The sequence below is a fragment of the Amphibalanus amphitrite genome, unplaced genomic scaffold (genome assembly GCF_019059575.1).
Source record: "Amphibalanus amphitrite isolate SeventyFive unplaced genomic scaffold, NRLGWU_Aamphi_draft 000103F_arrow, whole genome shotgun sequence".
Taxonomy (NCBI): Eukaryota; Metazoa; Arthropoda; class Thecostraca; order Balanomorpha; family Balanidae; genus Amphibalanus; species Amphibalanus amphitrite.
Genome location: NW_024881598.1, coordinates 667,372 through 691,772, shown reverse-complemented (window position 1 = coordinate 691,772; position 24,401 = coordinate 667,372). Strand labels below are relative to the sequence as shown.

The window sequence follows — 24,401 nt, the reverse complement described above, 5'->3', positions numbered from 1 at the left end:
GTGAGCCAGTTTGTGAACGATGAAAAAAGATATTTACCCTTCAGCCGTCTTCTTTTTAAAAGCCTTATTTGATGCCAGGTTGCACCCCCCCCCCCTCCCATGACCTGTAATTTATAAACGTCGTTCAGAGTATGGGCTATGGCGGAACTTTTGCTACGTTGTGATTTTACGCGTCACGTGATTGGCGCCCACCAAGGCAGGTCAATGAGCGCTCGGCTGGTGAACCCAAGCGGCGCAGGTATCCGCCTGGGGCGGTGGACGGGGTCAAGGGAGAGCGATACGACCTTGACCTCTGGCCAGCCTCCGCCTGTTTCGACCCAATTGTCAGCCGCTGGTGCCTGCGTCATATAGCAGTTTTCCTTCTACCGCTGTCGTATAATCGTGTTACACCGTCCTTTTTATGATACAGGCCATGACCTCACCCATGGGTGTAACTTTGTATACTTTCGAGGTCCCATGTGGGACCCCAGTGCGAACATTTGGGACCCCAATTGTCATTTTGGGACCCCAATAGTGGAGGCCCCCGAGACGCACCAGCTACTTTACAAACGGAGGTCCGATGTTCATATAGAAGGTTCTCTGTATAAATAGGAGGCCCCTTGGACAAATCGGAGGCCCTGTTGGACAAATGGGAGGCCCCCTGAGCAAGTAGGAGGCCCCCTAAACAAGAAGGAGGCCCCATGGACAAGTATTGGACATGAGGCCACCTCTGTACGAATAGGAGGCCCCCTGGGCCTGGACAAATAGGAGGCCCTAGACCTAGACAAACAAGAGGCCCCTTTCACAAAAGGAGGCCCCCTGGCCAATTAGGGCCCCCTGGACAAATAGGAGGCCCCTTTCACAAAAGGAGGCCCCCTGGACAATTAGGAGGCCCCCTGGACAAATAGGAGGCCCCCTGGACGAATAGAAGGCCCCTGGATAAATAGGAGGCCCTCTGAACAAGAAGGAGGCCCCCTGGATAAAGAGGACGCCCCCTAAAAATAGGAGCCCTCTGGATAAATAAGAGGCTACTTTAACCAATAGGAGGCCCCCTGGACAAATAGGAGGCCCCCTGAACAAGTAGGAGGCCCGCTGGACAAATAGGAGGGCTCTTGGGCAAATAGGAGACCCCCTAGGAAAATAACAGCCGCTTGGACAAATAGGAGGCCCCCTGGACAAATAGGAAGCCCCCTGTACAAATAGAGGGCCTCTTGAACAAATAGGAGCCCCCATGGACAAGTAGGAGCTAGAGGCCCTCTGTACGAATAGGAGGCCCCTGAACAATTAGAAGGCTCCCTTAACAAAAAGGAGGCCCTTCAAAAAAGGGAGGCCCAAGTAGGAGACCCCTGGACAAATAAGAGGCCCCTGCACAATTATGAGACCCCTGGTCGAATAGAAGACCCCTGGATAAATAGGAGGCCCCTGGACAAATAAGAGGCCCCTGAACACGTAGGAGGCCCCCTGGATAAAGAGGAGGCCCCCTGGAAAATAGAAGCCCCCTGGATAAATAGGGGACCTTCTGGACAAACAGGAGGCCTCCTGGACAAATATGAGGCCCCCTAGACGAATAGGAGCCCACTTGGACAAATAGGAGGCGCCATCCTATAGGAGGCCCCCTAGACGAATAGGAGGCCCTCTGTAACAGTAGGAGGCTCTCTGTACGTACAAATAGGAGGCCGGCGCTCGACCTGTAGAAGCTTAGCTGTATGTACAAAAAGGAGGCTCTCTGTGCAAGTAGTCGAAGTAGGAGGCTCTCTGTACTGTATGTACCTACAAATAAGAGGCCCCCTGGGCAACTTAGAGGCTAGGTACACAAATCGGAGGTCACCTATAAAAAAGCGGGACTCTGTTGGAATACTTGTTTGAATAAATTGTTTTCCTGATATTCAAATTATTTAATCCTCACCCGCACATGGGGGGCAGTGGTTGCCACCAGGTTTTTTCTGCTCTGCACTCAACATTTTTGATTGCTAGAAGCCGGATGTTTCGTATAGCTATAGCTGCTTCTCTATCCTTTCTTAGCGTCCATTGAAAATTCCAAGTTTCTGTGGTTTTGGTTTCGGAGATATGACCTTATTCTTCAGGTGATGCTGATGTCATAACCCAAGTGACAAATACCCAATATCTTGCGTTGGCTATGGGTCTTATGAGCTTTTGACACCTTGATTTCGGCCTTTTTTGCCAGTCTTACCTCCCACCTATCATGGAACATGTTGTTCGATGATGTAGAGACGCTAGGGTCAGGGTCAAGGTCAGCCTAGGTCATCTAAAAATTTTGCGTTTTAGGCGAGCTGAATTTACTTTCGGGAAGTTTCTTTGACTGCATATTTGGAAAAAAGCTTCTCAGTTCATGATCTCATGCTATAGGGACACATTCATAATCGGTGCACACATCAGTATACACACAGACACACAGACATACAAACACATATCATTGACCTTGACCTTACTTGACCTGAAATGACCACAGCCAGCAAAAACCTAGTCGGATAGTGTGACAAAGAGGTTCTAGCTGGCTTGGCACCACAATACGGCAGCGTCATCGGTATATGATGAGCAGCGCACGTGATATTCCAACGGGCAACGGTGACCTCAAACAGCAACGTTCTTTAGTTTGACCTGACCTGGAAGGTCAATGACTGCCTGATGAGGTAAAATTTGGTATCATTGGATTCGTCTCTTCCCAAAGAATATGTTGCTCTTGACTGCGAAGCTTAAAATTTTGTTTGAATAAATTGTGGTGATGTCGAATAAAATACCTACACAAGCAGCGGGCCAACCCATCATATACCGATGACGCTGCCGTATTGGTGCCAAGCCAGCTAGAACAGCTCTTTGTCACACTATCCGACTAATTTGCTGGCTGTGGTCATTTCACGTCAAGTTAGGTCAAGGTCAATGATATGTGTTTGTATGTCTGTGTATGTCTGTATATGTACTGATGTACCCTGACCCTGACATCTGTACATCGCAGACGGCAGAACAACATGTTCAATGATAGGTGGGAGGTAAGATTGGCAAAAAAAAAAAACGACATCAAAGTGTCAAAAGCTCACAAGGCCCATAGCCAACGAAAGATATTGGGTATCCGTCATTTAGGTCATGACATGACCTGAAGAACAAGATCATATCTCCAAACCCAAAAGCCACAGAAACTTGAAATTTTCAATGGACGCTGAGAAAAGATAGAAAAGCAGCTATCCAAAAATCAGATTTCTAGCTTAAAAAATGTTCAGTGTAGAGCAGAAAAACTAATTTGGGGGTGGCAACCCTCCCCCCAGGTGCGGGCGAGGGTTAACCCTCACACTTTCTGGGGTCGGTTAGATTCCTTGCGCAATGCTGTGCCGTTTAATTTTTTTATAATAAAGCTTTTTGTTTTATTGTCGAAAGTGAAAAAGCCAGAAATTTTCGTCGAGTTCGGTCGACGCGGGGGATATTTACATACAATGATATCCTGCTGGCCTGGATCCATGAGTAAGGTCAGGTGACCTACCAATTCTTTATTAATATCAATACTAAAAAAAAAATCATGGCATCTGGGCTGTGACGAAAAATAAGTGGCCTAAATCCAATGAGAAAACTGGATTTGGGGGTACCCTAGGTTTGGCTTCTGAGCCTCTGGTCCCCCAGTGAAAATTTCTTAGAGGAGGCCCTGGCGTGGTTCGTAAATTACCGCTTCCGCAATTGGAGGCCCCTAATTGCTTGGAGGCCCCCACTAAATGGAGGCCCCCTTGGACGTTTGGGACCCCAATGGTGATGTCAAAGTTTCACCCATGACCTCACCGGTGGGGTCCTCAAACTGAATAGAAAAGTTCGCCGAGCCGCCGCAGCCCATGACGCGATACTTTCAAGAGAGACTATAACCTGCTCGTGTAGTTCTAAAACGCCCAGCCATATCAGCTACTCCTGGTACAGACGGGTCAAAAGTTAGCGGGTTCGCGTAATGGCCCCGGTACTCTGTAAGTAGGGTTATCGACAGGCTTGTTGTCCAGAGTACCTAACGATCTTATCGATACACATCGTGTACTTGAATCAAAGTTTCAGCCGTATGTAAACATTGCTCGGCAAATGTTGAAGTGCAAACAAAAATAGAATACTGGCATACGATGGCATAACAGCGGGCACGACATTGTGAATATGAAAAAACAGTTGGCTCAAAATAAACGAACCCTGCACGGCACAGGTAGGAAATCATTCAGCATCCGTGGTAGGGCGGCGGCCCCGATTCGGCCGCGCCCCGGCACACACCTGAGAGGGTCATCAGTACGTCCTTGACGACCACCATCCAGGTGGTGCGCCGGTTGAACAGCTGCTCCATGGTGGCTTCGTGCAGCTGGTTCAGGTTGAGCGTGTAGACACCCTCGGCGGCGCCCACCAGCACGTGCTGGTCGCGCGTCAGCGGGTGGATCCAGGTGGCCGTGCACGTGATGCGCAGCGGGCAGCCGTTAAACACCTGCCGGGGACGGGACCGTCAGCTGGGACGACTAGAGATGGGCGGCGTACATCGACGACTGCGGGGGGCGGCGTACAGCGAGGGGGCTTATTGGGTATTTTTTTTTTCAACTTTTTTAGAGGTTTTGCCCTCTGGAGGCTAAAGCGTTGACTTGAGGTTAATCTGAGGACACAGAACATAAAGAGCGCTAAAAGCGCTATCAAATGCGCTTTTCCGCGGCACTGTAGCTCTATTGGTTCCCGAGTTATCCACCGGTGTTTCGAATATTATTGAAATACGAAGGGGTATCGAAAAGTTCTGATCATCACCATGAATAAGGTGAGACAGAAATTTGATTTTTTTTTACATGATGCTCATTACGTCTTCACAAGCCAACACACACGACTGCAAACTTCTTCCGTCGTTTCTTGACTGGCCTCAGGCCGTCATAGTAGTACCTTTGCGCTGTCCCGCAAATCACTGCTCCACCTCACGTCATTTCTGTCCTCAAATCACCGGCCATACTGTTGATTCTTCATGTCCAGTAACAGTCCAGAGTCACCCAATATCAGGTCAGGTGAATTTGTTAGATGCGGTAGGATTTCATGTCCACATCATGTTGTTTCTTCAATCGCAGCTCAGGACAAATCTTGGGGGCGCTGTCGGTGAGGATAAAACATCTTTCTCGGGATTTTTTTGCAGCGATTCTACTCGAGGGCATTTCGCAACTTCTTCAAAAGTGTGCAGTAGTCTGTGCTTATTATTATCCGACCTTTATCAAGACAGTAGGTAATGACTGTCCTACGCCAGATCCAGAACACTGACAGCATTGACCTCCAATATCGGCTTCTCCATCTTCGCTTTTTTAGAAGGACAGATGTGCTGTGCTTCAACTTCTTGATCATCTCTTTTATCTCTGTATCGTACGCATACGCCCAGCATTCCCCAAAAGTCATCAAACGACCGAAGATTTCTTCAATTTCCTAAAAGGGTCTAGTTTTCGCTTCGAAATGTCAAGACGCACTTTTCTCTTGAACAGCTGCAGCACACAAGCTTCTAAGCGGGCTGACTCCTTTATCGTCTGTAGTTCTTCGCTGATAATATTTTCAGGCACTGCCAGCATTGAGACCTTTCTGTTCCATAATCATCTGAAAGGTCACAGGACGATCTGTTAGTCCTCCACTTCCTTCACAGTCACCACCTTGTCAGTCATTGGTAGTCACTCACTTCTTGACTCCCCTGCAAGGGCCATGCAACCAATCGAAAATTATTTCTTCACCGTCGGTAAGTGCATGAGATGGGCTTTCCTCGCCATTAACTAATTTTACGTTTTTGATGTATTTTCTCAGTGTGATACCGTTTCAAATGCATTAGCTTGATGACGGTTCGGTCCTCAATGGGTCCAGTACCTACTCATACCTATGGTATCGACCGCCTCAGTCATTGCTTTAACCCGCGCCCGGCTGGGGGTCCTGGATTTCCACGCCCTGCTGGGGGGGGGGGGGGTGTTTGAACACCCCCCCTTGTAACTCGGCTCCTGGGCCACGTAGCGATACGCGGAAGGCGGCGTTCGAAAGAGCGTAAAAAATAATGACGAAATCACTTCGGTCAATTTTTTGGTCAGGTCAAAGGTCAGGTCACCAGAGGTCATAGAAGGCAAAATTTCGCCGATTTCCAGGTCGAATGTCGAAAATTTCCAAGAAGCCAACGCATAACTCGGGAACCAATAGAGCTACAGCGCCGCGGAAAAGCGCATTCGATAGCCCTATTAACGCCCTTTCTGAGTAATTCTCTCAGATTTGACCTAACGTCAACGGTTTTGCCTGCAGGGGGCAAAAACTGCAAAAATAGCCGATTTTTTCGGAAATAGTTTTTCTGCAATAACTTTTGACCCAAGCCTTGCACGAGCTTACTTTTGCCGGCATCGTGTTCCTCTCGTCAAGACGCATCGAATGAACTATAATTTGACCTTGAAAGGTCAACTTGAAAATTTGACCTCAGGTCAAGGTCATGACCTGACCGGAAAGGGTCATGTTGCATATCAGTCGATCCGTATCGTCGAGCTGAACACATCTAAGGCGTTTTCATCGCTCTAGCATGCCTCTATCAAAAGTTATTTGCGAAAAACTGTTAGATACCATTCGTGACCTAAGATGACCTCAGGGCATAAACAAGGGTCACGGACACCATTTTCATGTTCTGTGTGTCTAAACCACTTGTAATTTGGTGTTTGGGAGTGTTTATAATGTCTTTCTTCCAAAAGAGGCGCATTTCAATTTTCTCCCATTGACTTATAATGGGGAGGTCGCAAAATTGACCTGACCTTAGGTCATCGATATCAAAATTCTGAGATATACATTTTGTACATGCTATTGCTCTTAGCAATCGCTGAAAGTTTCAAAGCGATCGGTCACTCGGTGTAGCTATGACAGACATTTAAACTTTTTATGAGGTGAGGTCACTTCAAGTGACCTGGTGACCTGACCTTGAATGACCTTGGTCTGAAATTTTCACAACATGTGTAGAATTGATGTATGATAAGGTGTACCAAGAGATATTCGCGAAAAACCACAAGGGGGGGTGTTCAAACACCCCCCCCCAGCAGGGCGCGGGTTAACATCATGAACAGTCACAATCCGGCCATTAAGCTTACCATGGAGCACACACTAACTTCGGGGAGGATAGCGTTTCTGGACACCTTGCTGACGGTCGATCCTTCGGGATCTTATTCAACAGAGTTATATTTTAAGCCGAAGCTCCTATCGTTCTCCATTTCACCTCTGCGCGCGTATTTACAAATTGCAACCGAGCTCCGCCGTGGGGTTAGGTTGGCAGGGGTTTTCGCACTACGGCTGGGGTTGAACTACCGTCTGTGGTAGAAACTTCAGGATGATGGCGCGTTTCATACGAAATCTGGCGCAGTGTTTGTTTGCTTTTGAACTCTTGAGAGGTGGGAGCGTTTCAATAACAATTTTTATTTGTGGATTATTTGAGTTTCTCGATTTAAAAATAGAATAATATTTTTAAACATTGTGTGGAAACTGCAAATACTGATATCATCATTTGCTTACTTTGGGAATTGATACACATTTTGTAGAAGTTTGTCTGGCAAATGGTGTAACAAACTTCAAGCCTTTCATGATCTGAAGCTGTTGTAACAAATCAAAATTGCTTTGATGCTACATAGTACCTTGTTGGAAAGACTGGAGCATGGTTCAAGATGATGTGGTAAAAATTCAAGATTTGTGCAAAAACTTATGACTGAAGAGCGAAAATAGTTGTATATGATGGCTCAATCAAACGAGGAAATGGTTGACAAAAGTAGAGTTTCAACATTCTGGCATGTGAGAATAATTTCAGAACTTCATAATCCCTGTAGTATTGCATTCTCCTTATGTAAAATTCCAGGGCCCTGTTCGCTCGTTGTTTTTGTATCAGCGTGCTGTCGGTTTTCCCCATATAAGGAAGTTATTGCTGGCGCGGCTTGGCCTCTCATTGGTCTAACGAATAGACCACTTGAATTCGACCAATGAGGAGCCAAGAAGCAGCAGCATGGTCGCAGCCTGCTGATAAATAAACGGGGTGCGAACAGAGCTCAGGTTTAGTTAGGGTATTTTAATTTCAATGTGTTAGTTGAGATATAGATGGATTGCGGACAAAATTTAGAATCATTGCATGGTAGATAGGTACTTGTTCTGTAAAATGGTATGTGATGAATGCCACAAGAAGGTTTTTTACGATTTAATATTTGGTCAATGTTGTACCTACAAAAATGTAAGCTTACTAACATAGTTACTGAATCAAATCGAAAGTATTTGCTATGAATGTAATTATGTACCTACCTGCAAAGCATGTCAATAAATTTGTGTGATGTTGACCAGAGAGCTGTATCATTTGGGCACTTATGTTTCTTCTTAGATTAGGTGTTAAGCATAGTAATTACGGATCAACTTTGTGCCAATTTCTTCAATGCACAGTGTATGTAGCTGATAGCATGGTTACAACCCTCACTGATCCTGCCATAGCTGTAGGCATTTTGCCCAAGGGTTCAAGCCCAAGGGCATGAACTTCACAGTTGTGCAACCTTTTTGTCATATACCACCAGTCACATTTTTTTTTTGCCTAAGGTGCACATAGCAGTGCACACAACGATGTGCAGAGGGCCTACACAAAAAGAACATGATTAGTGTGCACTATGCACAGCATCGTACCCTGATTATTTGAATCTTCTGATCACTCAACAGTCAGGAGACAATTATTTAATAGCACAATATATATATATATATATATATATATATATATATATATATATATATATATATATATATATATATATATATATATATATATATATATATATATATATATATATATATATATATATATATATATATATATATATATATATATATATATATATATATATATATATATATATATATATATCACTTGTCAAACCAGCGCATGATGACCTTGGGCGTCCTTTTCCAGTAAGGGACCTCTGCGGGTGTTGTGGTAGGTTATGTTGAATTGGGTTAAGTTCGGCGAAGTAAGGTGGTTAGGATCAGGTCAGACCATAAGGCCTGGTCAGGCTGATTTTAATATTTCATTCTAATTTGACATAGATATCTATTACCTATGTTTTGCTCCAGCCTGAACTTCATTAGGTAATGAGTTCATTTTGTTTTGTTTTTTATCTGTCTTGTTTTGTGTTTTTGTTCCTTATGTTTTACCCCATAGGCAAGGGTGGGGCTTTTCCAGGAAAATTGGTGGGGCAAAAAGCTGTCAAACCTACAATGCCCGGTTGTTTAGTTACATAATTCTTTTAATTACAGAACCAATATTTTGCATTACACCTACATTTCAAAGCTCCTTATTGCGAACAAGATTGGTTTGCTAAGCAACGAAGTTCTAAAAATCAGCAAAAGTTGGAGGGGCAGAACGCTAATTTTGTTTCCCTGACAGCTTCGTAACATGTTACGTTTCTATGACAGCTTCGTAACATGTTACGAAGGAAGGCGCTGAAACTACTTCAGTACAGGGTGTAACGAAATTATCCGGACATCTGTTTTTTCGCCATCTGTTTGCACAGTTTCCTTTCAGATGTTAGAAGTGGGAATATTGGATGAATACGTGCCTCCGCTATCGGTTTTCAACTCAGCAGTGACCTGACCTTGTCATGTGACTCTTGCTCTGAGTAGGAGTCGATTCACAGACGGGTTCACATGGTAGTTGTCGTCCAAGGCAGTTGCGAGAAAGGGATACAATCTCTCCTTTCGTGGTAAAATTGCAGAGCGGCATCCACGGCGTCATGAGCCAGAAGCTGGTCTGCCAGCAGCTGGACATCAGCAGCAGCGAATTGCACATCTGCCTGAGGCGTAATAAGCTGGGACTTCGGTGGCAGGACTCAGCCCGGCCGCGACCACAAAAAGCCGCCCTTTGTCAGGTGGTGGGGAGAGTCATCAAGATAGCGGCAAGGAAACGGCACCAATCAATCCGCAAATTGACTCGAATTCTTACCAATTCGGATAATAAGAGGTCCCACATCATGGCTCACCGCTACCCCCCCCCCCCCTTAACTTGGTTCTTGTGCCCTTCAAACTGAAAAAGACAGCGAAACTGACGGGAAAATAACCAGTTCACCACCTTTGGCCTCACGCCAGGTCGCGTCCACTGGTCGAAAAAAAAGGGTAAGGTGGTCTGGTTGGATGGGTAGCCGTTCGAGGTGTATTATCCTTTGAACCGTCAAATCGGCCATGTATGGGCGGCCAGCAGCTCGAACTTGCTGGCCTTCGCCGCCGTCAAACATCAGGGTAATATCCAGATCTGGAGCATGTTCAGCTGCTTAGCGATGCTCCAATAGGACATAGTGTCACAGAATACCAACACCAACGTCAAGTATTACCGGAGCAACATTGGCCAATGAATGGTTGGAGGCGCTCAACCAGACGGCATAGGTGGGCTCGGTTTCTGAACGCGCGCTGATGCCTGATTCAAGCCACGCTGTATTGAAGGTTCTATCGGCATCACTCCCCGTTCTTTTAAGGGTAGCACACCGCCCCTGTGCGCTACCTAAAAGTCCCTTAAAAGAACGGGGAGTGATGCCGATAGAACCTTCAATCATTCTGGGCTAACAGCTTATGACTTGGAAAAAGTCGCGATCCCAATTCAATCGAAAACCTGTGGGCTCTTGTTCAGTAGGTGACTGAAGAGACGCCCGCCACAAGCACCGCCCAACCGCAGGCAAAGGTTTAGACGGCGTTGGTCTGCATCAAAGCCAGTGTGCTGGAGAATCCAATGGCTGAAATGCTCCAGAACATTGGCCACTGTGTTTTTATGAAAGGTGGCTACATGCTCCGATAAAAGAAAAGTACCAGATTGTTTTGTTTCTTAATTACAGCGGGTAGAAAGGTGTCCGGATAATTTCGTTACACCCCCTGTAATGTTCAAATGGTTGTTTGTTTGTATCTGTAGTCCTCTCCGTGGCCGAGTGGATAAAAGCGCCGGAGTTCGACGCTTAGCCGGAAGTGAGAGCCCGGTTCAAGCCCCGGTGCTCCTACGTGTAATGGCGTGCGTGTCTGTGGCAGGGGCCGCACAGAAGCCAAGTAACGTGAGTGAGCGGAGAGGACCGTGTCCAGTCGTGAGGGCACGTTAAACGTTCGGACAAAATTCTGCCATACTACTGGAATTGCGCGATCGGGTGGTGGGGTCAGGGTCAGCACAACAAGCTATGCTTAGTGCGGGCTCTGATTCCTCAAATCCGCCCATTCAGCCATTCGGACTAAATTTATAAAAAAAGTCTGTATGGATAAATATTGGTATATGTGTGTGTGGTGTGTGTGATGTAGTGGAATGTGACGGCGAGCGTGCTGCGGTCTGCTCTTGTTTAAATATTGTATTTATTTGTACCTATATTTGTATTAGTTTTGTTAAGTGTACGCCTTAATTGCGCAGTGCGCGTTGCTACATGACCTCCAAAAGCCATCTGGGCCGATGTACACGTGTGAATATTTGGTTCCGTTTCAATTTTTCAAATGTGATTGCCTCGGCTAGACCAGGGCCTCGTTTCATAAAAGGAATTACTTACGGCGTTCCGTCAATTATGCCAGATTTGGCGTATTTGATGCCAATTCGGTTTCATAAAGCCGGAGACCGGAGTAATTCACGCCATCGAAATTACGGAGCTTCATTTACGGCAAATTCTCGATTCCGGACCATTTGATGCCATTTGGGTTTCATAAAACGACGTAATTAACGCCAAATATTTTATCAAGTTCTTGATATGAGTGGTGTAAACTACGCACAAAAATGTTGCGTGAATTTGAATTAATGTGAAGATTCTTGTTGTTTGTTTATTGGGGCTTAAGGGCGCGCCGACTGTGAAGATTCGAAGCTAATTTTTAATATATTTTATAATGTTGAGCCCGGTGAGGAAGAAAGAACAGCCCAAATGAGAAAAAGAAACTGCAAATCTTCTGTACCAGTCGCTTTTTGTGGCCACCACTGAACTCTATAATGTGGAATGCGCATTGGCCGCCAGATGGTGTCCAACGGTGCCGCCATGTTGCGCAGACCAGGAAGCGGCCGCCGCCTGTGTTGGGGAATAGGGAATTCGGGACCTCGATTTACGTTTGCGGTCGCTGCATCCGTTACGTTCAAGCTATGTGGACACGGAACCCGGCATCTTACGCAGAATTGAGTGGAGAACAAGATGAAATCCTAAAAAATCCTTAGATACAACTAACGAACTAATACGTTAATACCCTTCTAAATCAATGGGGAAATATGAAAATTGCTATTTTGGCGCCGAGAATGATCTGAAACTATCTCAAGCATATAGAATCATGATTTCATGCAGTCTTTGCAAGGTTCTATGCTTCATATTTGCATTGTTGCCCTTGCGTGACGTCATTTGTGACGTCACAAGGGTCATAATTTTCCTTCAATAACTCCCGATCAAATTGAGCTAGCGAGTCAGGAAAGCCACCAATGGACTCAAGAAGACCTGCCGAATCGAATGATATGCGACATGACCTCTTTCGACCAACTTCGTGACCTGGGGGTGCTGACCTGACCTTGACCTGAGGTCAACACCCTAAGTTGACCTGACCGGAACAAAAAGTATATCACTCGATGCGCCTGAGCTAGCTGAACATGATGATGCCAAAATCGTGGCTCTACGGCCATTTTTGGCGAAGTTATTTACCCAAAACCGAACCCGTGCCTTAGATCACTTAACCTGACCTCAGAGGTCACCGGTTGACCTGAAACCCTTACAGCGGGTTCCTACCAGTCACTCTGCATTATACTTTGCCGCATACGACCACTTTACCGCTTAATTCTAGTTTAATTAGCGGCGCATTAGCGAGGTGGGTTCAATCAACCCCCTCGGCCGGGGCAAATGTAGGTCTGGCGAGTGAATTTGAGGAATTCTGAAGATACGATCGTGTTCCCCACTCAATTCTGCGTAGGGTGCCGGGTTCCGTATCTACGTAACTTGAACGTAACGGATACGGCGGCCGCAAACGTAAATCGAGGTCCCGAATTCCCTATTCCTCAACACAGGCGGCAGCCGTTTCCTGGTCTGCGCAATATGGCTGCCACCGTTAGACACTACGGCCAATAGGGTTGAAGCGGCAGTGCTCCCCTGCGGTGGCCACAATCGGAATTTTGTTTATTCGCCGCGCCGCGCCACTTTCGTAGTTAGGCACTTCTGCTTAGCTGGCTTTCTACTTTTTCAATATATTTATTTAATAAAGGATGGTCATCAATATCAATTTTGTTTTTTTCATAAATAATTTTTAAGATTAAAATTCAACATTAATTGTTTTATAATTTCTCGTAAAAGATAAGTGTTGACATGAAAGTGTAATTTGTAGGACGCTTGATAAATTACAGCAACTACGCAAATGTGCTTAGTTACGGAGGTGTAAACAATTCCAGTTGTGGCTTTGTGAAACGGCTTCATTTGCGCCCCGTAGTTTGAAAGGGTGTGAATTACGGAAAGGTGTAAGTTACGGCAGAGTTTTATGAAACGAGGCCCAGAACCCGACGATGTCGTAAGACGAAAGCTTGTTCTATATTTTCGCCCTTATTTTGTTATATACAAATACATCTCACTGCCATGTTATTGGTCAATTTCATCACCATATTTAATAAGCTATTTTGAGCGAAAACTCAAAATATGACGTCACTAAAACCTCGACATCCAAAAGAGTTACACCGATATTTTAACACGCGCACCGATGGGGGGGCGGATATCCTCCCCCACCCGAGGCTTTTTGCGGATAGCGGGAAAACCGCGGCGCGTAGCGCCGCGAAATTTGGTACGACTATTCTCTCATCAATTTTACACATGGTGTGCAAGTTTTACCTCCTAACTTTGAAGGTCAGGTCACCAGGTCACTTTGAATGACCCAACCTCAAGTCACTTTTTTGCAACTTTGTCACCGTGCCAGAGCTACAGTAGATGTCTGAGGCCTTTGAAAGTCGCAGGATGTTATTAGGTCATTAGTAGCTACAATTTGTTTATCTCGGAATTTTGATGTCGGTGACCTAAGGTCAGGTCAATTTCGCGACCTCCCCATTATAAGTCAATGGGGGAAAAATCAACTCCCTGTTTTTACCACTAAAACGGGTCGGAATGGCCCCATATACCATACATGACTTCATATACGATCAACCTTCACTACCTTGAGGTCTGTTTTGCTGTTGGGCAGCTGTAAGGTCATGTGACGTCATCAAAGGTCACCAGCGGTTTTTTGCCAATCACTCCGTACAGGAACAAGATAAAGCCGCGCGGATGGTCTCATTGCGTTCAGCTCGTCAAGACACATCGAATGATATACATGATGACCTCGAGGTCACGTGACCTGAGGTCAACCTTTGACCTTGACCTTTCGAGGTCAACATATATAATATATATCATTCGATGCGGATTGACGAGAGGATCACGATGATGCCCTTAGTTTGTTCCTATCATGACTAATTCGAAAGTTATTCGAGAAAAACTCTCTCCATATATAGCGCCGCCATTTTGACTTTTTCGACCCCTGTGACGTCATCTTTGACCTGACCTGAAAATGACCTTAGTAAAAATTGTAGATCTTGTCCGTGCGTATCCGATGCCGTTTACCGCTTGTCGCTATCTTGCTTCGTTCTCGAGATCTCAGGGGGGGGGGGTGGTCATCCGCCCCCCCCGTCGGTACGAAGTTGGCGCAAACCGTCGGTGCGAGTGTTAAAGCCTTGCCCCAAATTAAACATCAATTTAACCCGTGCACCGACGGGGGTCCCTGCCACCCCCCACCCGTGATATCTCGAAAACGAAGCAAGCAACGACAAGCGATAAACGACAAAGGATGCAGGCGGGCAAGGTCTTAAATTTGCATTAAGGTCATTTTCAGGTGAGGCAAAAAATGGCGTCACAGGGGTCAAAATAGCTAAAATAGCGGCGCCAAAGGTAGATAATTTTCTACGAATTACTTTTGAAGTAATCAAGCTAAGCCGAAGCAAACTAATAGTACCTAACATGTGTGAAATTGATGTAGGAATAATGATGCCAAATTTCGCGACTCGTACGCGCCGCGGTTTCCCCGCTATTTCCGAAAAACCTCAGGGCGACCGCTTCCATCGGTGCGCGTAATGGGTATCACACACCATACAAGAAGTCAATAAAACATATGGAAGAGCATTCGCTGCCCAGTTCCCACCTATGGGCCGTTAGTGCACGGCCGCAGAGTGACGTGCGCGGGCGTACCTTTGAGAAGCAGGCTCCCATGAGCACCTTGGGAGTGGGCGGCAGGCCATAGGACACGGGCCGCGGCTGGGTGGTCTTGCGGAAGCGCTGCCGGCGCCGCGGCGGGGGCACCGGGCCGCCGTCGGCACGTCGGTCGTCGCCGCCCGCTGCGCCTCACGTACACACACGGGCGTCACGTCACACAGGGCCCGTGCAGTACACCAGAACGTATTAACTAGTGGTGTCAATTTCAGAAAACGTATGTCCAATGTCCGTCCAGTGTCCAATACTTACGTCGACTGTCCGTCCAAAAATGTCCAAGCCAGCCATTTATCCAAAGATGTCCGACATCTACGCAATAGTTTACACTCAACACCGTTATTTAATTTGCTTTTAATGTATCGTTACCAGCTCAAAAGTGTTGATCATATCGAAAGCTGAGCTTTCTAACAGCCAATCAATGTTAAACACAATTACTTTATAAAAATGTTGAGGTGTAGCAAGCGATTGTCCAAAGTTGTCCAAAGCCTGCTGTCATTGTCCAACCGAATTCCGAATCGGACATTGGACAAAATCGGAATTCCGAAAATTCAAGTTCCGATTGACACCACTAGTATTAACCCGCGCCCGGCTGGGGGTCCTGGATTTCCACGCCCTGCTGGGGGGGGGGGGGGTGTTTGAACACCCCCCTTGTAACTCGGCTCCTGGGCCACGTAGCGATACGCGGAAGGCGGCGTTCGAAAGAGCGTCAAAAATAATGACGAAATTATTTCGGTCAATTTTTTGGTCAGGTCAAAGGTCAGGTCACCAGAGGTCATTGAAGGCAAAATTTCGCCGATTTCCAGGTCGAATGTCCAAAATTTCCAAGAAGCCAACGCATAACTCGGGAACCAATAGAGCTACAGCGCCGCGGAAAAGCGCATTCGATAGCCCTATTAACGCCCTTTCTGAGTAATTATCTCAGATTTGACCTAACGTCAACGGTTTTGCCTGCAGGCGGCAAAAACTGCAAAAATAGCCGATTTTTTCGGAAACAGTTTTTCTGCAATAACTTTTGACCCAAGCCATGTACGAGCTTACTTTTACCGGCATCGTGTTCCTCTCGTCAAGACGCATCGAATGAGCTATAACTTGACCTTGAAAGGTCAACTTGAAAATTTGACCTCAGGTCAAGGTCATGACCTGACCGGAAAGGGTCATGTTGCATATCAGTCGATCCGTATCGTCGATCTGAACACATCTAAGGCGTTTTCATCGCTCTAGCATGCCTCTATCAAAAGTTATTTGCGAAAAACTGTTAGATACCATTCGTGACCTAAGATGACCTCAGGGCATAAACAAGGGTCACGGACACCATTTTCATGTTCAGTGCGTCTAAACCACTTGTAATTCGGTGTTTGGGAGTGTTTATAATGTCTTTCGTCCAAAAGAGGCGCATTTCAATTTTCTCCCATTGACTTATAATGGGGAGGTCGCAAAATTGACCTGACCTTAGGTCATCGACATCAAAATTATGAGATAAACATTTTGTACATGCTATTGCTCTTAGCAATCGCTGAAAGTTTCAAAGCAATCGGTCACTCGGTGTAGCTATGGCAGACATTGAAACTTTTTATGAGGTGAGGTCACTTCAAGTGACCTGGTGACCTGACCTTGAATGACCTTGGTCTGAAATTTTCACAACATGTGCAGAATTGATGTATGATAAGGTGTACCAAAAACGGCGCCGGAAAACCACAAGGGGGGTGTTCAAACACCCCCCCCCCCCCAGCAGGGCGCGGGTTATAATGACGACAGACCTCGATAGCGTCATTGTTAGCACGCAAAACAAAGCCATAACTACAGAAAAATTAAAAACATGTTAAAACAAATACGAGAAATGAACACAGCATCAAGCGTGGGATATGTGACACTGGAACGCTAAAAAAGCGTCAGAGCCCAGCTGGCGGAATCCGTTAGGAGGGCGCGCAGTGAGCTCAGCGCCGGGGTCGGCCGCCCGCCCCCCCCCCCCCCCCCGGCTCACCGGCGCTGATGGTGTCGCCGTCGGACAGGGAGCGGCCCCGGTGCGCCGGCGTCAGTGCGGCCGGGCCGGCGGCGGCCTCCTGCTCCTGGCGGCCGGCCGTACTGTGGCGACGGCGCAGAGTCGCCTCCCCGCCTGGCACACACCGACACACACACAGTCCGACGTCAGCCCTCGGCCGGCCAACTATCCTCTGCTCATGGGAACACGTGACCTCAGGGGATGCTGCGCGACACAACTGCACGGTCGGATATACACTCCATCCTGCCCACAACGGTTCTCAGACACATTTTCCGTACATGCCATGGGACAAAAACAAGATGTTAAAACAAGGTGAACATTGGAAAAACTCTGTTGAAACCAGCACCCGGTCAACAGAGATGGTAGACCAAATTTAGTCGGATATGAAAATTCTACTAAACCCATACACTTTAGGTACTGTTAAGACTACCAAAGTTGAGAGGTGTTTATGAAGGAACATGGCCAGATACGAAAAAAAGATCCTTCATTTAATGGCGCAAAGTATACTGAATTTTGCCTACCGCAATGGATGTTTCTCAGATGATTTTTCGCGAAATTCATATTTGTTGCCTTACGTTATTGCTCATAAAACTGAGATATACAAATTTCATATAAAAAACAATACTGTGATAATGAAAACCGACTTATAAAACAAGATAATTGCTGAAAGCATGCCTACTAAACTTGTTCCTACCCCCTTATTCAACGCACCCCGGTTGAAGCTATGATGATAAGAACTCGACCTATGACTAAACGCAGACAGATTCCAAGCACGCCAAAGATCGGCAAGGGCCGCAGTGTCAGTGCCTCAGTAATTCAGAGGGCCGCGGTGTCAGTGCCTCAGTAATTCAGAGGGCCGCGGTGTCAGTGCCTCAGTAATTCAGAGGGCCGCGGTGTCAGTGCCTCAGTAATTCAGAGGGCCGCGGTGTCAGTGCCTCAGTAATTCAGAGGGCCGCGGTGTCAGTGCCTCAGTAATTCAGAGGGCCGCGGTGTCAGTGCCTCAGTAATTCAGAGGGCCGCGGTGTCAGCGCCTCAGTAATTCAGAGGGCCGCGATGTCAGTGCCTCAGTAATTCAGTATGTCTGGATGAAACTACTGACAACGGGGACAAGCAAATCATGTAAGCTAGAACCTCAAGTCTGAAATGAGGTTACAATCACTCGTAACCATATATTATTTGGTATTGCGAGCAGTTAAGTGGTAGGGAAGAGCGGGGCAATTTCGTGCATGGGGCATATTCGTTTCCGGCAGTTTATGGAAACACGAGTGACTACCCAAGATCAAGGTAAATTATAAAAATATGTCTATCGTTGCCGCCCCCCGTTCACTGTAGAAGACAACACTGAACCTGCTATCAGCTTGAAAAAAAAACGCCAAGTTGCATTATTCGTGCGTTTTACAAACTATTTTCATAGCATCCATTTTCGTGATCCTGACTCGGAAATGCGGTTCAGCTTTTTCAAAATTCACGGCGAAGGACTCTATTCACGGAACTGTTGCAAACTTGTTTGTAAAGGTGCCATTTTTCCAAAAAAAAAATGATATAGGTATTACAAAAACGTTGTGGGACAGGTTGGTGTACGCACTGCCTAGAGGCACACTCGTGCATTTTTTCCGTTTTTGCGATTTATGATTTGATCTGTAGTAGGTTTCATTCATGACGGTGGCCTGACTCTGTCTCGTCTGCTTGCGACGTCGTGACAAGTAATTCACGCGACCTTGGCGAGGCCACGGAGGCCGATGGCCGGCAGTTGGCACATTCTTGTTGGCCATCCCATTCTTTCTACATTTGTTGTGCTATGCATTCTTGTGGAAAGGAATCTAGTGAAATCCCCCTCATAATTTCTTTTGATAACTTTCTGGTAATGCCTGGCAATTCCTCGAACTTTGCAGGGTTCACGGAAGTGCCCCACCCCTTGCACGAAAGTGCCCCATAACTGGGACAGTTTCGTGCAAACGTTCAGAGTTATTAAAAGTAATTTTTTTCTAACAGAAGAGCTAATTTTAGAAGATAACTTTTAATTAAGAAAAATATCTGCAATAGATCCTTTCCATACTACAATCAACATTTTTAGCATTGCACCAACCAAAGAACAGATATATGGATTTATCCATTTTTTGCACGAATGTGCCCCACTCCACTCTCTCCTAAAATTTGTTTTCAGCCTATGAGTGACATGATGGTTTAATCACATACTTTTCTGTTTTGATTGGTGACTTTCTGAGCATCAGGTGAGCCTGTTGACAGCGAAGACTGTAGTACTTGTCAGTACTTTTGGAGTCAATTTGTTTTCTGTTGATATGAGATACTGACCGGTTTTAATAAATTAAATCTGGTTTTAGCGGGCCGACTGAGATAGATGACCCTCGTCTGTGCGCGGTATCTCGTGTAAAGGCTGATTATGTAAGCTAGATCCCGCGGCAGGACTAACTACAGGTCGCGTGGTCTGGTGGTCCGGTGGAGCCGCTCCGTTCGGCACTGTTTTGTGGGCCACTACAGTCCTGCACCCAGTGCCACTGAGGACTGTTCGGAGCTGGAGGGCTCCGCTGAGCGGCCAGTGCCCAGCGCCGCGCCGAGCTGACCTGGTGGCTCCTCGTCCTCGTGGTCGTCCGGCGGCGCATCAGAGGCCGCTCCACAGCTGTGCGGCGTCAGCGTGCCCCTGCAACAGCAGCCGGAAACAGTTCCAGAGCCACGCCGGACACAGTTCCAGAGCCACACACCGGACACAGTTCCAGAGCCACACCGGACACAGTTCCAGGACCACACACCGGACACAGTTCCAGAGCCACACCGGACACAGTTCCAGGACCCCACACACCGGACACAGTTCCAGAGCCACACCGGACACAGTTCCAGGACCACACACCGGACACAGTTCCAGAGCCAGGCCGGACACAGTTCCAGGACCACACACCGGACACAGTTCCAGAGCCACGCCGGACACAGTTCCAGAACCACACCGGACACAGTTCCAGAGCCATGGACACAGTTCCAGAGCCACACACCGGACACAGTTCCAGGACCACATACCGGACACAGTTCCAGAGCCATGCCGGACACAGTTCCAGGACCACACACCGGACACAGTTCCAGGACCACACACCGGACACAGTTCCAGAGCCACACCGGACACAGTTCCAGGACCACACACCGGACACAGCTCCAGGACCACACACCGGACACAGTTCCAGGACCACACACCGGACACAGTTCCAGGACCACATACCGGACACAGTTCCAGGACCACACACCGGACACAGTTCCAGAGCCACACACCGGACACAGTTCCAGAGCCACGCCGGACACAGTTCCAGGACTACACACCGGACACAGTTCCAGAGCCACGCCGGACACAGTTCCAGAACCACACCGGACACAGTTCCAGAGCCACACCGGACACAGTTCCAGAGCCACACACCGGACACAGTTCCAGGACCACATACCAGACACAGTTCCAGAGCCACACCGGACACAGTTCCAGAGCCATGCCGGACACAGTTCCAGGACCACACACCGGACACAGTTCCAGGACCACACACCGGACACAGTTCCAGGACCACATACCGGACACAGTTCCAGGACCACACACCGGACACAGTTCCAGAGCCACACACCGGACACAGTTCCAGAGCCACGCCAGACACAGTTCCAGGACCACACACCGGACACAGTTCCAGAGCCACGCCGGACACAGTTACAGAGCCACATCGGACACAGTTCCAGAGTCACGCCGGACACAGTTCCAGAGCCACGCCGGACACAGTTCCAGGACCACACACCGGACACAGTTCCAGAGCCATGCCGAACACAGTTCCAGGACCACACACCGGACACAGCTCCAGGACCACACACCGGACACAGTTCCAGAGCCACACCGGACACAGTTCCAGAGCCACACCGGACACAGTTCCAGAGCCACACCGGACACAGCTCCAGAGCCACACACCGGACACAGTTCCAGGACCACACACCGGACACAGTTCCAGAGCCACACCGGACACAGTTCCAGAGCCACACCGGACACAGTTCCAGAACCACACCGGACACAGTTCCAGAGCCACACACCGGACACAGTTCCGGAGCCACGCCGGACACAGTTCCAGGACCTCACACCGGACACAGTTCCAGAGCCACGCCGGACACAGTTCCAGGACCACACACCGGACACAGTTCCAGAGCCACGCCGAACACAGTTCCAGGACCACATCGGACACAGTTCCAGGGCCACACACCGGATACAGTTCCAGAGCCACGGACACAGTTCCGGAGCCACGCCGGACACAGTTCCAGAACCACACCGGACACAGTTCCAGAGCCACGCCGGACACAGTTCCAGAGCCACACCGGACACAGTTCCAGAGCCACGCCGGACACAGTTCCAGAGCCACGCCGGACACAGTTCCAGGACCACACACCGGACACAGTTCCAGAGCCATGCCGAACACAGTTCCAGGACCACACACCGGACACAGCTCCAGGACCACACACCGGACACAGTTCCAGAGCCACACCGGACACAGTTCCAGAGCCACACACCGGACACAGTTCCAGAGCCACACACCGGACACAGTTCCAGAACCACACCGGACACAGTTCCAGGACCACACACCGGACACAGTTCCAGAGCCACACCGGACACAGTTCCAGAGCCACACCGGACACAGTTCCAGGACCACACACCGGACACAGTTCCAGAGCCACGCCGGACACAGTTCCAGAGCCACGCCGGACACAGTTCCAGAGCCACGCCGGACACAGTTCCAGAGCCACGCCGGACACAGTTCCAGAGCCACGCCGGACACAGTTCCAGAGCCACACCGGACACAGTTCCAAGACCACACACCGGACACAGTTCCAGAGCCACACCGGACACAGTTCCAGGATCACACACCGGACACAATTCCAGAGCCACGCCGGACACAGTTCCAGAGCCACGCTGGACACAGTTCCAGGACCACACACCGGACACAGTTCCAGAGCCACACCGGACACAGTTCCAGGACCACACACCGGACACAGTTCCAGAGCCACGCCGGACACAGTTCCAGGACCACACACCAGACACAGTTCCAGAGCCACACCGGACACAGTTCCAGGACCACACACCGGACACAGTTCCAGAGCCACACCGGACACAGTTCCAGAGCCACGCCGGACACAGTTCCAGGACCACACACCGGACACAGTTCCTGAGCCACACACCGGATACAGTTCCAGGACCACATACCGGACACAGTTCCAGAGCCACACCGGACACAGTTCCAGGACCACACACCGGACACAGTTCCAGAGCCACACCGGACACAGTTCCAGGACCACACACCGGACACATTTCCAGAGCCACACCGGACACAGTTCCAGGACCACACACCGGACACAGTTCCAGAGCCACACCTGACACAGTTCCAGAGCCACGCCGGACACAGTTCCAGAGCCACGCCGGACACAGTTCCAGAGCCACGCCGGATACAGTTCCAGGACCACATACCGGACACAGTTCCAGAGCCACACCGGACACAGTTCCAGAGCCACACCGGACACAGTTCCAGGACCACACACCGGACACAGTTAGAGCCACGCCGGACACAGTTCGGGACCACACACCGGACACAGTTCCAGGACCACATACCGGACACAGTTCCAGAGCCACACCGGACACAGTTCCAGAGCCACGCCGGACACAGTTCCAGGACCACACACCGGACACAGCTCCAGAGCCACGCCGGACACAGTTCCAGAGCCACACCGGACACAGTTCCAGAGCCACGCCGGACACAGTTCCAGAGTCACACCGGAAACAGTTCCAGAGCCACGCCGGACTCAGTTCCAGGACCACACACCGGGCACAGTTCCAGGACCACACACCGGACACAGCTCCAGGACCACACACCGGACACAGTTCCAGAGCCATGGACACAGTTCCAGAGCCACACACCGGACACAGTTCCAGGACCACACACCGGACACAGTTCGAGCCACGCCGGACACAGTTCCAGAGCCACGCCGGACACAGTTCCAGGACCACATACCGGACACAGCTCCAGGACCACACACCGGACACAGTTCCAGGACCACACACCGGACACAGTTCCAGGACCACATACCGGACACAGTTCCAGGACCACACACCGGACACAGTTCCAGAGCCACGCCGGACACAGTTCCAGAGCCACACCGGACACAGTTCCAGAGTCACGCCGGACACAGTTCCAGAGCCACGCCGGACACAGTTCCAGGACCACACACCGGACACAGTTCCAGAGCCATGCCGAACACAGTTCCAGGACCACACACCGGACACAGTTCCAGAGCCACACCGGACACAGTTCCAGAGCCACACACCGGACACAGTTCCAGAGCCACACACCGGACACAGTTCCAGGACCACACACCGGACACAGTTCCAGAGCCACGCCGGACACAGTTCCAGGACCACATACCGGACACAGTTCCAGGACAACACCGGACACAGTTCCAGAGCCACGCCGGACACAGTTCCAGGACCACACACCGGACACAGTTCCAGAGCCACGCCGAACACAGTTCCAGGATCACATCGGACACAGTTCCAGGGCCACACACCGGACACAGTTCCAGAGCCACGGACACAGTTCCGGAGCCACGCCGGACACAGTTCCAGAACCACACCGGACACAGTTACAGAGCCACGCCGGACACAGTTCCAGAGCCACACCGGACACAGTTCCAGAGCCACGCCGGACACAGTTCTAGAGCCACGCCGGACACAGTTCCAGGACCACACACCGGACACAGTTCCAGAGCCATGCCGAACACAGTTCCAGGACCACACACCGGACACAGCTCCAGGACCACACACCGGACACAGTTCCAGAGCCACACCGGACACAGTTCCAGGACCACACACCGGACACAGTTCCAGAGCCACACCGGACACAGTTCCAGAGCCACACCGGATACAGTTCCAGAGCCACGCCGGACACAGTTCCAGGACCACACACCGGACACAGTTCCAGAACCACACCGGACACAGTTCCAGGACCACACACCAGACACAGTTCCAGAGCCACACCGGACACAGTTCCAGGACCACACACCGGACACAGTTCCAGAGCCACACCGGACACAGTTCCAGGACCACACACCGGACACAGTTCCAGAGCCACACCGGACACAGTTCCAGGACCACACACCGGACACAGTTCCAGAGCCACACCGGACACAGTTTCAGAGCC

At 49.1% G+C, this 24,401-nt stretch overlaps 1 protein-coding gene across 5 annotated transcripts in view; it reads right to left on the bottom strand.

Annotated features, from left to right (window-relative positions):
• The window catches only part of LOC122380657 (mitogen-activated protein kinase kinase kinase kinase 5-like), a 205,431-nt gene that overhangs the window by 90,518 nt on the left and 90,512 nt on the right, over window positions 1-24,401 (bottom strand). For all 5 annotated transcript variants that reach the window (XM_043364012.1, XM_043364010.1, XM_043364014.1 and 2 more), the window contains 4 exons: window positions 19,770-19,846; window positions 17,170-17,301; window positions 15,168-15,313; window positions 4,228-4,432 (listed from right to left, as the gene is read on the bottom strand). In XM_043364012.1, the coding sequence (XP_043219947.1) occupies window positions 4,228-4,432; window positions 15,168-15,313; window positions 17,170-17,301; window positions 19,770-19,846 (560 nt within the window). The remainder of the gene's footprint in view (window positions 1-4,227; window positions 4,433-15,167; window positions 15,314-17,169; window positions 17,302-19,769; window positions 19,847-24,401) is intronic.